The sequence below is a fragment of the Dicentrarchus labrax genome, unplaced genomic scaffold (assembly GCF_905237075.1).
Source record: "Dicentrarchus labrax unplaced genomic scaffold, dlabrax2021, whole genome shotgun sequence".
In the NCBI taxonomy this organism is placed as follows: Eukaryota; Metazoa; Chordata; class Actinopteri; family Moronidae; genus Dicentrarchus; species Dicentrarchus labrax.
Genome location: NW_026136724.1, coordinates 18,002,409 through 18,020,297, shown reverse-complemented (window position 1 = coordinate 18,020,297; position 17,889 = coordinate 18,002,409). Strand labels below are relative to the sequence as shown.

The following is a 17,889-nucleotide window of genomic DNA, read 5'->3' as shown; positions in this document are numbered from 1 at the left end:
ATCTCCCTCTGCCATCCTGCCCTCCTTTGCTTACACTCCTCCTCCTGCATACTGCTTCTCGCTCCTCTCTCCTCCCCCATATCTCCCGCCCTGAGCTGTGAATGTTAATGGCTGTATATCTCTCTCCCTGAACTTCACCTATGACTTCCCAGGTGCCAAGCACAGTAAACAAGCACCCCTCAGTTTATCCTGAAACGCGCCAGGGGACGCCACTCACTTTCGCCGTGTTACACGGACACGTCCCTGTCGTGCAGGTAGTGACGTTTATGACCTGTAATCATTAACCTGTGGCCCTTGCCCTGACCTTTGCACCAAAATGAGGATATAATGATGATGATTATTATTATGGTGCATCATAATAATAACAATAATAATGCCTTTTGTCGTTTTTTTATTTCTCCTTCTTGATCCTGTGCAGTATTTATCTCAGTTATGCGGAGAGGACTTGGTCAAGGCAAACTCTCCAGATTAAGTTTGTTTTTAATAATGTATGCTCTTAAGATGTGTAGATGAGTCACCCAGCCCCCTGGTTTTCACCACAACTGAATCTAAGGATGCTACAACAGCAGGGAGAAAACTCCAGAGGCAAACTAAACAGAGCAGAGCTCAGCCAGGCTGATACACAGCCTCAGGGATGCCAAATTTCAGTGTTTTGTTCATTTCTGTCCATTTTATAATATATAATACAGTCTATTGCAGTAGTTATTATATGAGCTGACACTGGCTGAAAGCCTGATGAACAGCGTCGCCCTCAGGATTTTTTCAATTATTAATCTGCACCACCGCAATCAGATGTTTTTTTTTTTTTTGGGATAGAAGGGGAAGAACACATTTTGAATCTTCCTTTCTCAGCTCAGGCAAGTCAACACCAACAATAAGCCCACCAGATAGAACATAATGAGGGAGCGTAGCTAGGAGTGTGTTCAGTGTCCAGAGCTCGGACAATCTGTAAATGAGGTGGTTTAGGTTTCCAACAGTTGAGGCTTCTCCTCTTGCCAAGCCTGAATGTAACACACCATCTCTCCCTCGCCTGTTTTCTTCCTCCCCACTCTCCCTCCTGGTTTGTTTCCCCCTCTCTCCCTCCCTCTCTCTCTTTCCCCTCTCCGCCTCGCCCTCCCTCCCCGCCACAGTTGCTGCTGGATAATAGAGCGAATGTGGAGGGCGCCCTGCAGGATGGGGCGGAGAACTACACAGAGACCCCGCTTCAGCTGGCCGCTGCTGCAGGTAATATCATACAAGCGGCAGAGATGTGGATTCTTCACGTTTCAGATTCCAGAGATTAGTCATGACATGCTTGATTCGGAGCTCACCAGAAGGCATTCTCACTCTGCTTTAATCATCTAATTAATTTATCACTTTCAATTACTATCTGAGAGTGAAGAATGAATTGAATTTTAAATGCTGCTCCTCATGATTGGGTTGCTGAGTAGCTGTGCAGCCACATACGAAAGAATCTGCAGCAGATATTTTTGATCTAATCAAAATCAGATTTTAACTGACTGGAATTATCTGTCAAAACAGAACCATATTTGCATTTAAAGTAATAGTTTGGGAAGCGTATTTGCATATTTCTTTGACGAGATGAGAAGATGAGAAGATTGATACCACACTCATATCTGTTGAATATGCAGCTGCAGCCAGAAGACAGCTAGCATAGCTTAGCATAAAGAGTGGAAACAGAGTGGAACAGCTAGCCTGGCTTTGGTCGAAGGTTATAAAAAGCTCTAAAGCTCACTGATCAACACTTTTTAAACACACGCTACAGTGTTTACAGTGCACAAACTAAAGAAGTATTGTTTACATCGTGAGGTTGCCAGGCAACCAGTGGAAACTCAAGGAAGTCACTGCACCCAGACAAGAAATAAACCCACACTTAAACTGTTTTTTTCTTGTTTTTATACTTCTACCACTTAAATTAACAACATATAACATGTTAATTAGTGAGCTCTAGAAGTACTGGTATGTACTTATGGACTAAGCCAGGCTAGCTGTTTTCAAGTCTCCTTAACTAAGTCTGTTCCTTTAAATACATCACATATTTGCCCAATGATTGACCGTGATCTCTTCACTGCTACTTTTTATTTAATCATAATGAAAGTTTCTTTTAAACATAAATCAAAGTTAACTCAAATCTCACAAGTTGGCATACAGCAGTAAATCTTTGTGTTACATCGAGTGACCCTAGGAAGGTGTAGGCAGCCACGTTGCCATGGTAACAAGTGATTAAAACACACAGCCCTGGATAATGAACACTATTAACATCCCACTCATTAAATAATAAATAATGTAGATGAAATAAAGACCACAATCCCAGAGCTAATTTTATTAATGAATAGCAATGAGTGAGAGACTTTCGAGGGACAGAATAGTTCCTGCCTGTTTTACTTTAATGTCACTTAACTTAACTCGAATATTAAAGCTGAGATAAGCAATGCAAGTATCCTGAAATTCACGTCACACTCCAACTGATCTCAAATGAGCTGTGTCTTGACTGTGTCAGATCAGATCAGTATTGAATGGTTTAAATCACCTTTAAACTGGTACCTACGGTAGTTTCTGCTCTTCAAATGCTTGGCAGAGTGCATCGGGGATTAGTTATGATTCGTTTTGTGTTCAACTGAGCAGATCTCACTCCTGCAGTCACTCGATTTCATTCAGAGTCACCATGTGGAATTCAGGGAGTGCGATAAGGTTTCTTGATGATTTATGTTTTGTTGCTGTACACCCAGGGATGCTGGAAGTCGGTCACAGTCGGGGGTGCTGAGTATAATAATGTCATACTAAATGCAGCACAGCATGCATGGTTTTTTTCCCATTAATTTGAATGACCACGAAAATGTATATTTAATAGTTATTAACAACATTTTACACGATGCCTTACACAACAAGAGACAGCAAACTTGAACGTACTGTTTGTGAACGCGGCCACAGCAGCAGCACAGGCAGGAACTGAATGTATGAGAACTGCAAGGAGAGGAAGAGGGAGTGAGGCAGTACATGACCCATAACCAGTTTATCATACTTTATATGTTATTATACTTCATAATAATGCAGGCCAGTGAGGATACAGCTACTTCATACCGGAGACGAGCGCATACGTGGATCTACCGATGCACATTCATCTCACACAAATGCCCTATAAGGCTACATTCACACATACAGGCAGCTCATATATGACTCAGATTTGTTCATGACAATGTGAACGGCAGAAATCACATGGAATCTGATCTTTTCACTTCTGATTTGGGCCAAATGAGATAAAGGTAATATTTTTTGCAACTTCAGTGTGAACAATTCTATCAGAAGTCATGTGATACGTCACTCTAGATCGACACTTCAGGACCATGACCTGTTCACACTGGAATCTGATGTTAGCCACATCTGATATGAGCAATAAATCAGACCTGAGCGCTAAGGCTTGCAGTGTGAACGCAGTGTCAGTGTCACTGTACAGAAGGCAGTAATTGCAGTAACCTTAAGGACAAGGTTGAACGCTCTGGGTCTGTCTGACAGGATGATCAGAGCCCCGATGGCTTTTGCTACTTCAGTGATTCCTTGGGATACTTGAAATGACACTCTATACTGCCTAAAACACCAATGTGTATGACAGAAAAGTTCAGATATACCAGTGTAATACACATGTGAATCCCAGTAAAACAGGGAGAAAGTTAGATGCATAAAGTAACATTAAATGGAATATGGAATATGTAATAGTCAAAAATGTATTTATTTACGTTCCACCACTGATCAACATATATTGGTTGCAAAGCATCAAATGTAAGCTGTATTTTTGGTATTCATCTGCTTCATGTATCACACTGTTTAGGTAACTTTGAGTTGGTGAGTTTGCTTTTGGAAAGAGGGGCCGACCCCATGATCGGGACCATGTGTCGAAACGGCATCTCGTCCGCCCCGCTCGGAGACATGAACTCATACAGCCTGGCAGCAGCACACGGCCACAGGTAATACAGGCAATCACACACACAGGGACCGATACACAAGTTCCAGCCAGCCAGAGATATATCCATTACCACCATATTGATCCATTTACACACTCTGCCCTGGTCCAGCTGCCTCTCACAAAATCCTGCAGCACACGAGAGGCAGATATCTCGGCTTCGCTGTCAGACAGCGTGTGACGATAAGCGCCGCAGTCTATTCAGCAGCACTCATTTGACATCATTTCCCTGCAGCTGAGTAAGATAAAGCCCATTAGCATTCAGCAACAGTGAGAGCTGTCAGGAAGTGGAGTGGCAAGCCAACAACACAATGCAGCATTATTAAGACAATCAATTATAGTATGTTGATCATGCTGCAGCGTGTCGTGAGCTTGCTCAAACTGCATTAGGATTGGTTTGTGAGATTGTGGGCTGTAAAAGCTCGCTTTTCTTCGGCGGTGCTGAGTAACAATTATCTGTACGAGGAATGTAAAGGTCAAAAAATAGCCGAACGCTGTTACCTTGTTGGAATTTCTCTCTTATACCTAGCCACACTTACACCTAGTTTTGTTTTTTTTAACTGTAATAACCTTGCAGCGCACAGAGTGAGGTCCATAAAGAAATGATTCTCAGAATTGTTTGTAGAGCTCGACTTCCCTGCACAGAGCCTTGGCCTTTTGCGATGAATGGAAACGCAGACTGCAAGCCAGGCCTTCAGTGCTGGATCTCATCAGATTAATGCCCATGGTTGAGTAAGGAATGAGATATCTTTGGGTGTCTGCATACTTTTGGCCATGATGTGCAGATCCATGGCACAGAAAATGCTGTGGTAATCAGCTCACTCACTGATCAAACCCATGGGACTGTTACTGATGATCAAACTTTATTTTATAAACGGCTTCAAAGTGAGCCTCCCACTAACTTGACACCGGTGATCAAACAATCTCAAAAACAGGATATGATGTTATGTTGGTCTAAATGAGCCCCTCCCCACTAAAGCAGATGGTGCAGTGATGCATCCTCGGGCCGTGATCACACTGTATACGTTACGTGTTGAAGTCCATTCTTCTCAATAGAAGAGGGCATCTGTTCCTGCTGCATCATTCTGTTGCAGGAACAGTACGATGCAATGTTGCACGCAGCGCTGATGAATCTGCAGACTAAAGCACATGTTGTTTTACATCTTTTTTCTCTTTGTTTTTTTCTCTTTTTCAGTTCCAGCTTCATATATTTTGACTGTACACAGCAGTGATAAAGGTTCAGAGTACGCAATCATGCTTAATTAAGTACTTGAGAATATTTTGAATGTCACCAGAGCTGGATAGAGAGCTGGATGAGCTTAATGTGGAGTTAACACAGTACGTTTATGCCTAATTTAGAAACATTTTCCAGTTTATAATCACCCATTTTACAACTTCTCTTCCTACTGTTTGACCCCAGGCCATGCTAGTTGTTTTGTAGTTTTCTCACCCCTTCTCCAAAGCTTGATTGGCTTTTTTACCACATGCGATGACTCTAAAGGTCCAGTAGGTAACATTTAGGATCTATTGTCAGGGATGGAATACAGTATGCTTGGGTATGTTTTCATTAGTGTATAATCACCTGAAAATAAGAATTATTGTGTTTTTGTTACCTTAGATTGAGCTATTTTTAAATACAGAAGCCGCAGGTCGCCTCCCACGGAGTCCACCACTCTGCGCTCCTTTAATCTCTGTCTGGGTTTTATCTTCTATCTCTTTCTCTCTAGGAATGTATTTCGGAAGCTTCTCGCCCAGTCAGAGAAGGAAAAGGGGGATGTGCTATCCCTGGAGGAGATCCTTGCCGAGGGTTCGGAGCCCGGGGAGAAGAGGTTGGCACCGCAGGCCAACGGTGGAGGGACCCTGCGAACAGGAAAGGCCAGACTGAGGGCCCTGAGAGAGGCCATGTACCATAGCGCAGAGCACGGCCATGTGGACATCACCATAGACATCCGCAGCTTAGGTCAGATTTACTAATACATGCTTCACTGGCACACATGCCTCGCTCTCTGGTGCTTCCAGCTGTCCTGGAGATGTGCTCATGCTGTGCCTGTCCTGTCCCGTCCTGTACACACTGTTAGCAATCACCGCTACTCATCCAACCATGAAAAAGTTGCACAAGTTGGACTTTTTATATCCGAGGCGATAATAGCTTGGGTCAAAGGTGTGAACATGATAATGAAAAAACTCTCCTCAAGCAGTGCTTCTGTACACGTGGCAATCATCAGCTTTCACCCCAACATTGTCCAGTTCATAGGGTGAACTAATGTGGCTGTTGATCAGGATTTGATAAGGATTAATTGACTAATTTATTTTAAAGGAGAACAGTCTCCCCACAAGTGCCATTTAGGAGCTAATTCTGGAACATTTGGATGCATCCTCAGCAGATGGAGTTTGCCCAGTTGTTTTGGTATTGTAGATATTAAAGCTGCAGTAAATCATTTTTATAAAAATAACTTCTTGTCATATTTGCTGAACCTTTCTCTATATCCTGACAGAAGTACACGAGACAGATAACCTGTGAAAAAAATGTGGTTCCTCTGGCTTGTCCTAGTGCTCCTAATGGGATTTGCAAGAATCTACCGTGCCTGAACGAAAAGAACCAATCAGAGCCAAGAAAGATAGCCGATTGTCGAGTCTCATTCCCATTTTGGTCCCTGGGAATGAGATTCAACAATCACCTTCTTCAATCCACCAACACAAAGCACAGATGATGTATCTCATGTACTACTGTCCAAAATATAGTGACAGTTTCAACAAATACGATCCAAAAATGTATGTTTATAAAAGTCAACTACTGCAGCTTTAAAGGTCCAGTGTGTAAGATTTAGGAGGATCTATTGGCAGAAGTGGAGTATAATATTCATAGATATGTTTAAATTTAGAATTGTTGTGTTTTCTCCGTACTACTCCGTTTACTCAGTTGGTTACAATCTAGAACTTCACCACTAGATGCCACTAAGATGCCTACACACTGGTCCTTTACATTTTTGTTTGACATTTTGAAAAATACTCTTATTCACTTTCTTGGCGAGATTAATAACGCACACGGCTGTACAGTAAAAATGAAGCTATAGCCAGTAGACAGTAAAGTTAGCTTATCACACAGACACAACAGGGGAAAACAGCTTCTCCTGGCTGTATCCAACAGATATGAGAGTATTTCCCAAAATGTTGAAATATTCCTTTTAAGAATTTCTTGTTGGCATAAAAACAGAAGGTGACAGTTCATTCTAGACCTTGGACACATTAGTTGACCCCAAACCAATCTCACCGAGGAAGATTATGTGAGACACTCCTATTCAGCTACTAAATAGACCTTGTGGTGAGATTTTTTTGTGAACTGATGTTTCCAAGGTCAAGAATCAACGAGATATTAGATTATAGGGTGTCAAAAATTGTCCATCACAAGTTCCCAGAGCTCAAGGTAATATAAACTGCTTGTTTAGTCTCTAAAACCCCCAAATAACAGATTTGTGATTATATGAAACATAAAAAAGCAGCAAATACTAAAATTTTGGCACTTTTGTTTGATAAATGACTTCAACAATAAAACACTTATCAAAATTGGTAAATTTTCCTCTCTATTAACCAACTTAGCATTGCAGCAGAGCTGCTGATACACAAAGCCTCCACTGTCATGTCATGATTTATGTTAATTTCATATGCTCGTCATTCAGTGCTCATCATATTGTTGCAGAACATTACAGCCATTTTTTAACGTGACATTCTTTAATTATATTCAAGTGCCGCCTTTATATTCCCGCCGGAGCCTCCAACTTTCTTCTAATCAAACACTCACCATGCAATCGCCCTTCAACTCACGCTAACACCACAAAGTGATCGAAACATGGTCGGTTCTGTCGCCCTTGAAACCGCTTTGCTGTGTGTATTCACTCTTCGTGTGGTGTTACTCCCAGGCGTTCCCTGGACGCTGCACACCTGGCTCGAGTCCCTGCGTACCTGCTTCATCCAGCACCGCCGGCCGCTGATCCAGGGCCTGCTCAAAGACTTTTGCTGCATCCAGGAGGACGAGTACACAGAGGAGCTCATCACGCACGGCCTGCCGCTCATGTTCCAGATCCTCCGAGCCAGCAAGGTCACCGGGGCTTTCTTTCATGTGCATGTAAACAAAATGCTTGTTAGGGAAACATCAGACAAAGTAAGGCTGGTTTGCTGGGGAATACAAACTGTCCTGTGCTCATGTGCTAGGGTGACATTAACACTTGCATTTGCATATATTTAGTTGCACTCCAAACCATATTATCATACATTTGCATAAGATTTTGTCCCGGATAGCGCATAGAAACAGAGGCCAGAAAACTCTAATCTGTATAAAGTTTCTGTCCTCACTTGTGCTGGTGTCTGTTTGCAGAATGAGGTGATAAGTCAGCAGCTGTCAGTCATTTTCACCCAGTGCTACGGGCCCTTCCCCATCCCTAAGCTGACAGAGATCAAGAAGAAACAGACCTCGCGCTTAGGTAAGAGAGCGAGTTAAAAATAGTGACTCCTCCTCAACATTTTCTTGTACTTCCTGCATTAAATGAAGCTGGGTGACACAGGGAGTGACAGCAGGGTTAAAGCCAAGAGATTCTTGTTTTTTTTGGGTGGGGATTTGTCTCTAACTTCGCTGGGGTCACAAAGCGGTGCTTAATACTTGAAAATTAGCTCCTTTTTTCCCTACCTTTTCAGTTCATAAAGTCTCTATATGCAACACTTTCTCTTCTTTCTTGTTGTCCAACAAATAGTAAAGCTTTTATGAGCTGATAGTCATCTTTATTGCTTTTGTAATACATAATTTGGTGTCTCAGAATGACAAAAAGGCAAATATATACTGATCTGAATGTCACAGATTATTACTTCAAACTAATTATGTATCAACAGATCACAAAGCAACAATTTCTTTTTGACATTTGAGAAATAATACAAAGTACATTTTAATGACAAAACTGCTTTTGGGATAAGCTGTCCAGATGATCATCAAATCAGGCTGCTAAGGGAGGGAGTAAGTGGGTTAGAAAAGGAGTCCTGTATTTCTTCGACTCTTAAAAAGTATTCGGTTTCCTAAAAAAAAAGGTAAAAAGTCTTAAATCCCTTGCCTGTCGTAGGGAGTGATGTTATAAAATGTTTTTGTATGCATTTGCAGGCTGTCTGGAGATGTTCCACATTTATAAACCAAAAGTCAGATTTGTGTGAGAGTGGATTGTGCTGCAGGAGGCTTTTTAATCCTTTTTACTGGAGTTTTAGTCAGAGCCACCTGACCTGCAGCAAACACAGCAGCTAGCAAGCTCATCATCTTATAATGGAAGACTGAACTGAAATTCATAAATCATTCATTTTCTGACGCTTATCTGGGTCCAGGTTGCATTAATTAACATAGAAAACATCGAATATTTCCTTATTTGGGGTAATAATAATACATAATAGTCATTTTCACCTTCATCAGAGTCCAGATTGTAGCAAACCACTTCTATACTTATCAACATAATATGTGGTTTTAATAAGGTCCAAAGAACAGAATAAAATACTTAAAAGTTCAAAACACAAATTTGACTTGACTTTATTTAAACATCACTTTATCATAATGATGTTTTGCCAGAAGATTTTTGCATTCACATGTCTGTAATGATGTGATTTATCAGTCGGATCTAGAATTAAAAGCTTCTTTGAAGTTGGGGAAGTCACAGATTTCCTCATTTCCATTTTTATTCTTGATGTTTCTTATAATTAGAGCAGGAGGAGGCACTGAAACACTGTGCTGCAGCACCACCTAGTGTCTAACCCGAATAACATGACAAATGGTTTGTTATTTTGTGTGTGAACATAATTAATGCTTTAAAAACCTTTGACAACTAATTAATTTATCAGGATGTTGGAGGATATATTTAAGGCAAAGCTCAAAGGACCAGATATCAAATTCAGCTGCTTTTTTAGAATACTAATGAAATGGGAATTGTTGTATTTTGATAATGCTGCACTGATAGCTGAGTGATGGATTGCCCTCTGAGTAATTAATGACCTCGTTAGTTTAATCTTCTGCTGTTCGCTGTTCTGCATCCGTAGTTTAGGAGACTTGAGTAGTGAGGCTTACTGGATCTTATTGTCATCTTCTTCTTTCTTTCAGACCCCCACTTCCTGAACAACAAGGACATGTCTGATGTTACTTTCCTGGTGGAGGGGAAACCGTTTTATGCACACAAAGTTTTGCTGTTTACAGCTTCGCCCAGGTAAAGGAGAACTCTGCTGTTTATTGATTTTTTATTCTTTCCTATTCAGTTAACATACCAATGATCTCTTCTGTTTTATGCAGGTTCAAGTCACTGCTCCAGAACCGACCGGCAGCAGAGAACACCTGTATTGAAATCAGCCACGTCAAGTACAATATTTTCCATGTAAGATCACTTTTGCTTTCCAATAACAACCTAACCCCCCCCCGTCAGTATGTTGTGCTTCTGTTTTAAAATGCAAATCAAATGTCGGCAACTAACAATTAGAGCCTGGCCAGATTTTTGAGCTGTTACAATAAGTGACAATAACAGAAATGTGTAATATTGCAAGCCCTATGCTTTAATTATCAGCTGACACATATGCAGATAATGATTTATCTGTGATAAGCTACTATTACCTGATATATCGGTCTGGGCAGGTCTATCAATCAAGCTCTAACAAGTGTTTTTATTATAAATGAATGTTTTAATTATATTTAATTAATAGTTTAGGCAGTAAAATGTCTAGAGCTAAGGTGACGTTTCTAATTAATGATTAGTCTTGTCTCTTACTATTTTATTAATTGAGTCAGTATTTAAACATGGGGCTCCTATGAGACATTTATCTTCTTATTTGTCAATACTACAGAGGGGTTCTGGTTTGTATTTTTTCATTTTAGATATACATGTTCTCTGGAATGTAGGGTCAAGCCAAATTTCCTGCACATGGTTTGATGAGTCCGAAAAACTCCCCCAAAAAGCCCCTAAAACAGGCAAAAAAAAACCCAAAACCACCTGAGATGGAAATAAGAATAGTAAACTTACAATATGGATACACTATGGGAATGAAGCTATAGATTGAACCCTGTTCTGCTCCGTGTTTCAGCTGGTCATGCAGTATCTGTACTGTGGAGGCACTGAGTCTTTGCACATACGCAACACTGAAGTTATGGAGGTAAGTGAGACTTAACCAAAGCCTGCTGAGCGACAACGCAAGTATTAGCATTTCTAATCCCAAGTCCTGTGCCTCATTCTGTGTGGCTGTACTGTTCCCTGCAGCTCCTCTCTGCAGCCAAATTCTTCCAACTAGAGGCCCTTCAGAGACACTGTGAGATCATCTGCTCCAAGAACATCACCACGGAAACCTGCGTGGACCTCTACAAACACGCCAAGGTGGGACGCTGATAAAAGACGGATGAAATGTTGCTGTTAAGATGACAAAAATGTAAATGTATGGTTCACTCACAACGCATTTACCCTCATCCGCAGCAGGCAGTCTATTTTTCAGCAAGAAAGCAATAGAAACACGCTGTACACTACCAACACATCACCACACGGCAGACAGACAATGTTAGTGAGTAGCTGGTGAACACAGAACCAGCTCAACTATAAAGCCCTTTTTCCAGGGGAATCTTGACAAAAAAACACAGAAAGCAGCTGAAAAAGTTGGTACTGACAAGTTAACTTAATTATTCACATAGTTCCTGAATCCTTGCAAACTTTTAGCCACACTAGCAGCCTGGTTCTAGAGGCGGCAAAGTCTTGGTTGATCCAACACTTTGGTCCAGACTGAAATATCTCAACAACTGTTAGATAAGTAAGTGCTTATCAAACTGGGGTCCAGGGACCAACAGGGGTCCTTGAATGGGTTGTAGGTTGAATAGAATATTTTAACTTCCATCACATTTTTTGGAAGTTGGAACAAGAAGGGGAGAAATAAGGTTGGTTGTTTTTGATTTATTATAATTTATAGTGATGCCAGTTGATCATTGGTTGACTACGAAGTTTATTATCTTCAAACATTAACAAAAAATACTTTATAAGACAAAGTCTCTGTGGTCTAATGTACATCTATTGTGGGAGATGACTAAAAATAACACAGCACTTACTGTAATCAGTTGGACTAGGAATGCCTAATTTTTCTTCTAAATATAATTTGAAAAATGCTGCAATAACCTAAAAACAATCTAGTGCAATACCGATGTCATCATCACTCTTCCGAATAGTTAAATCTCTCTGCCGCTGTATCTCCATCTTCTTCTTCCAATGTAGTTCCTTGGTGCCTCAGAGCTTACGGCTTTCATCGAGGGCTATTTCCTGAAGAACATGGTGCTGCTGATTGAACTCGACAGCTTCAAGCAGCTGCTGTACGAACCTCCTGCCCCCGAGAGCCCCGCCTCCAGCCCCGGCATCTGCTCCGACATCCTCCTCGACCTGGAGAAAACTCTGGCCATACGCATCCGCTCCATCCACCTCTCCACCTCCAAGGGCTCCGTGGTGTGACGTCGTCCTCTCCAAAAAAAACCTTCCGATCCAGGCACAGCATCCATGTAACACCACTTTTAACGCCCTGCTATACAGCCCCGTCCACCTGCCCTGGCCCCCACTGCTGTCAGATGGGGCTGTGGGATGTTTTTTATGTCAGGGATTCCCTTTAATTCTGCCTGTTGCAGCCCCCTTTGAGAGTTAACGCTGGCATACGTGACAAAATCAGAGAGAGAACTTTCTCGCCTTGTTGGAGGCTTGAACTCTGTTGTCCTAATAACTCCCACAGATCACTTCACATCCCTACTATAAAAAAAAACTGTAACAAAAACAGAACTGACTTGATCCAGTTGAGCAGTATCACTTAGACCTAATCGTGATTATGAAACTTACTGTATTTCATATAAGAAACATGCATGAAATACATTCTGTACACCTTTTTTCGCTTAAAAAGGTAGAGTAGAATTTTAACTCAATAAAAGCAGCTTTCTCATCATCTCTGATATGAGACTTTGGTTTACAAACATCACTTTATGGAAGTGGATGCCATTGCAGTATAAAGTTTGACAAATGCCAAAATATAATCCTACTATACAACCAATAAAAAGTGACTAGTAGCAATGCCGGGAGACGGACTTTAGCTGGACTCGTTCAAACTTATTTACATTTAATTCCTGTCAGTTGTATGTTGGATACGTTTCACTGTGTTATATCTACTGTGTGCAGAGGCCAAACTGATCACAGGAACTTCCACCGTGGCCGACACTGCAGCGCTGATTAAACTAAAGACTGCCCACTCAGTGAAATCTATGCTGACGTATGCTTGAAACATGGATGTCCAACTGGGAAATTAACTCCACGAACACTGTCGACTTTTTTTGCATGACACCTACTCAACTGAGCTGCCCTGATATTGCTTTTTATGCAGAGCTTACTTCATGGACCACTTTCGCAAAGGGGAAGTAAGGGAAAACGCTGCTTATTAACTTTCTATCCACTGCAAAACTGACCGAGCTTGGGTTTGGAGATGGATTTTGATTGGCAGGGACTTTCTCTTTAAAAGCAAAGTGTAAATACGTCCTTAAAGTCATCGTGCTGGTCGTTCTTCTTCTTTTTTTTTTAAAAACTGATGTACAGTATTCTCCTACACTCGCTTGGCTGATGACACCAGTCTCATTGAATGTGCTCCCTGTTTGTTCCTGCTGTATGTGTCTGTTTATGCAGAGTTGCATGTTTAATCTGTTTGTTTGAATCCTCCGTTTCGCTTTAGGTGTGCTTTCTGTGTAGATCGGTAGGGCTGAGTAGGGTGTTGATCGTTCCAGTTAAAGTGCAATCAGAGGATGTTCCCTTCAGTTGTTTTGTTGTTTCTGATACATTCCAAATGATCAGGTTTAGATCACGAGATGCATTTTAAAGTCACTTTTTGTGTTAGGCTTCACCTCAGCAGAGAATTTCTCAAAAACATCAATTATGTGACAGAAAAGGTTGAATTCCCACAGTTCCTCAAGAGTTTAATAGAGACACAACATTGTTACAGGACTCACAAAGTATGTTTTTATGCACATTTTCAATTTGAAACAACAAGTCAGAATATTGCAAAAAATAAGTTTTTATGGTTGCAAGAGGTGGAAAAGTTGGCCCATAACAATTAATAAAAGAAAAATGGAAACACGTGACTTAAACGTCCACTGAGGCTGCAACTGAAGAGACACAAAATGGTGGCAGATGAATACATCAGATCTCAAGTTAATACATGAAACGAACATAAAAGCCATATTTCCATCATGTTTTATGCTTTCATTTTCATTCATTTGAGGTTTCTCATTGCACCTCTTATTCTCCAAATATATATTATTCTACATATATAAGCTATAATGGCACCTAATTGGAGAATTAGTGCCACCAAATGTTTATCTCCTTATATATTAACATAAGAGTAGACATAGAAAGAAATGTGGGCTGAATTTGAAAGGAAACTACAGTAGGAGCACTTTTACAGCTTGAAAACGCACTAAGCTCCTCTGGTTGGAGCAACAGTACAAAAGATTAACAACTATGTTAGAAAATATCTGTTTTGTTTGATAAAAATTAGAAGGTACCTAAAAACTTTAAGGTAGACATCAACTACGACTCCCAAGGTTCCCTCTGGCAATAAACATCCAATCACAGGGCATAAAACTCTGTTAGAGTCTGCCACTTTCAATGAATGGAAGCTGGGAAAATGGGAAAACTCTCTTCGTCATTGCAGTATTGGCTGAGGCTCATGGGTAGTATAGTAGTTAGATGTATGTATGTCAGAAACAAAGTTGAAATAATTTAATCTGGTGGCCGTAAATAAACATAAACATAAACATATACAATCATTATGTTATCTGGGAGAGTCGTGTGTTTCTGTGGCACATTGTGGAGATTGTTTAAAGAACCCTAACCCTAACCCTACAGAAAGAGGAAAAACATTTATCAAATTCACAATGTGAAACAACACTTCTTTATACTAAAGTCAAAAAAGGAGGACTAAATCTCAAACACCTGAAACAAAGACCGTATGGTATGTCCAATGGATAGAAAATGGAAGGGAATTAAAATTTTTAAAATAAAAGATTAAATGAGTGGATTTTTATTGAAAAAAAGGTTCAAAAATGGGGTTTTGGAGGCAAGTTTCATTTGTATTCTACGTATTTTGACAAGTAAGTTTGTCACATTGTGGTGTTTATATCAATTATTGTTGTGCTTATTGTCTCAGGTGATTTGCTTTTTCAATCATAGCCTGCAGCTTTAGTATAAAGATGTGCTGTTTCATATTGTTAGCTGATGCATTATGAAGACCAGAATGCTGTGTCTCTAATTAACTCAAGGCCTGCAGAAATTCAACCTTTTGTTCCACATGATTGCATTTTCCTACACACCTGCCCACCAGGTGTGCATTAGATAATACTGATCAATTCTAAAAGGACCAAATGCTTAACCAGACACCCGTTATTCAGCAGCAGCCGCAGGGTATCAGCCCCGTCGTTTAAATGAGGCACGCTTGCTCAAAAATGGTAAAAAAACAAACAAACTAAATGCAGTTGAATAATATTTGAATAAAACCCAGTTGACTTTTCCATGAAGAGCTCTAACTCACACAATCAATTTAAGAGGGAAATCATAGGACCTACAGTAGATTTTATGAATGTAACAATGCAACACAAGTTGAATATATACAAGTTGTGCAATGTTGTCCAGCAACAAACCAAAAAAAAAAGATGCTTCCCTCTGTTTCCAATAGATTACAATGCAAAATGTCCTCATACTTTGTGATGTTGTTTCTACATAAACTCCGACTGTACCTTCAGATATGAGACAAATGTTATGACATGAACTATTGTAGCACACTCAAAATTACTTAAATATTTGTTTTGGGCCAAAAGAAAACATTTTAAGAGAAACATATAGACATATAAGAGTTGGTTTTAAGTTCTGTAAATAGTTACAGAAAATGAAATATAGATATTATCCTACGACTTTATTTTCTTACCTACCTACATAGCACTATATATTTTATTTTACATTCCACAGCTATTTTGTTTTACAAAAGTGAAAAAGATTATATAAAAAGATACTTTAAAGTTTTAAAATTAAGCAATATTTCCATAAGACCGTATTACTCTGAGTAGTACAATGAATAATATGCTACAGGATATAGAGCTACAATGTGAAATTGAAAGACACATAACATAGTGACTGAAAAAGCCTGAATATACTATTTCTGCTTATATTTTTGTGACATCCCATAGTGTATTTTCTTTTAAGTGTATTTCATTCATTTTAAAAAATATATTTCTAACGTATAGGCTGCCAGTCTGTTGATTTTACCCAAATTTATTTAGACTAACTCTGGTTGAAATAATCCATTACCATCCTTTATATTGAATCATTACACGTGCCCACGTTTGAATTGAAACTCGCTATTTAAAAAGTGAAATGTAACTTAAAGATGCAAACCGTTTTGTCTCGATAGAGGTAAAAAGGTTCATAATGATGTCAAGCACTTTTCGTGCCAGTGTTACTGTAGCCTCACACACACACACACTCAAAAGCATTAGTATAACAGTGAGCTTAAGTTCAAGTCTTATTGTGATCCAACAGCAGCTGAATACAGCTTTAGAATAAGAGAATAAGCCAACAGACTTTAATAATGCTTATCTCTGTTATTTTAGTCTTAATGTTACCTTTAGCAGAAGACTAACTTTAGCTTGCCCCTGTACTGGCGTTTTTGATTCGAAACTGGGTCAAAGCCGTAGAGTAAATGTCAGATCGCATGGCTCTTCTTGTTTAATGTTGTTGAGAATGTGCTTTGTACACCAGCTTTTTGTCTAACAAGACTCTTCCTCTTAATTTGTCTGAGCATTTATTTGCCTGCGTATTTGTTCCTGGTAATAAACAACATTTCTCCTAGACGCAGTGGAAACATGCATGGGATATTCACTAGATTTCAAAATCCACAGGAAGGGGTGGGGCGGCGGGGGGAGACGAACTTTTTGCTATGATTTTTTTCCTTTGATGAGAACATGTATATTGTACAAAATATATATATGAAATATAAATTATACATGGTGTGAGAAGCAGGGATGTGGTGGAGTATAACAACAAACAGGAATGTTACACTCGTGCTACAGTTTCTGTGGTTCCATGACATGCTTTTGTGGACAGCTAATAAACGACCAGAGTTTAAACCGTGTGGGGTTTTTTATTTATTTTTTTTACATTTTTAGTGACGTAGCTCTAAAAATGTTCACTTTTCCAGTCTAATATCTCTGATACCAAAAGTTCCTATACCAATACTTTGGTTTATGTCTTCAAAATGAATGCCATTCCCATCTTTGCCTTTGTGTTTACTGCTATACTTTGTGCTCACGCAACCTGGAAAATCTGGAAATGAAACCACCTGGAAATTGATTAAAATGACCAAATATCCTGGAATTAATCTATGTTCTCCTGGAAATGGTGCACTGTGTTGTTAAGTATACGTGCAATGAAAACTTTAACTTTCTAGGAGATTTATTTTCTGTAAAATAAAATAAATTCTTCTTCGATTTGTGACTTATGGGCTGTGGCCAAATTAATGTAGTCAATATTTGACCGTTTTATAAGCAGGTGCTGTCCTGTATTGTCAAGAAAAACTCCTGAGAAATTTCCTGGAAAGGTCCTGGAAAATGATTTGGCTAATACAACAGTAATATAGCTGCTAAGCTCAGTAGTTTTCTGCAAATGGAAACTTGCACTTTTAAGCTAACAAACCAGAGGAAACAGCACATTTAATGGGGACTATTTTAAGCCATGACTGAATTCATATTTGATGCTCTGTTGGCAGCAGAACGGCAAATGTTGGGTCGACTCAAAATTAACTACAGTGCCCGTGTAATGAAGGAACATCTGCAACGTGTGCTTTTAATGCTTTTATTGGACAATGGAACAAACTGT

The 17,889-nt window shown here is 39.8% G+C and overlaps 2 protein-coding genes across 4 annotated transcripts in view; both read left to right on the top strand.

Annotated features, from left to right (window-relative positions):
• The window catches only part of LOC127359280 (ankyrin repeat and BTB/POZ domain-containing protein BTBD11-A), a 168,437-nt gene extending 154,224 nt beyond the window's left edge, over positions 1-14,213 (top strand). For 2 of the 3 annotated variants that reach the window (XM_051393196.1, XM_051393198.1), the window contains 11 exons: positions 153-254; positions 1,131-1,224; positions 3,827-3,962; positions 5,686-5,918; positions 7,876-8,054; positions 8,331-8,436; positions 10,080-10,182; positions 10,266-10,347; positions 11,048-11,116; positions 11,221-11,334; positions 12,214-14,213. In XM_051393196.1, the coding sequence (XP_051249156.1) occupies positions 153-254; positions 1,131-1,224; positions 3,827-3,962; positions 5,686-5,918; positions 7,876-8,054; positions 8,331-8,436; positions 10,080-10,182; positions 10,266-10,347; positions 11,048-11,116; positions 11,221-11,334; positions 12,214-12,444 (1,449 nt within the window). In that variant the 3' untranslated portion in view covers positions 12,445-14,213. The remainder of the gene's footprint in view (positions 1-152; positions 255-1,130; positions 1,225-3,826; positions 3,963-5,685; positions 5,919-7,875; positions 8,055-8,330; positions 8,437-10,079; positions 10,183-10,265; positions 10,348-11,047; positions 11,117-11,220; positions 11,335-12,213) is intronic. The other variant, XM_051393197.1, reaches the window with a different exon arrangement.
• The window catches only part of igf1 (insulin-like growth factor 1), a 153,055-nt gene that overhangs the window by 101,291 nt on the left and 33,875 nt on the right, over positions 1-17,889 (top strand). The window lies entirely within an intron of this gene.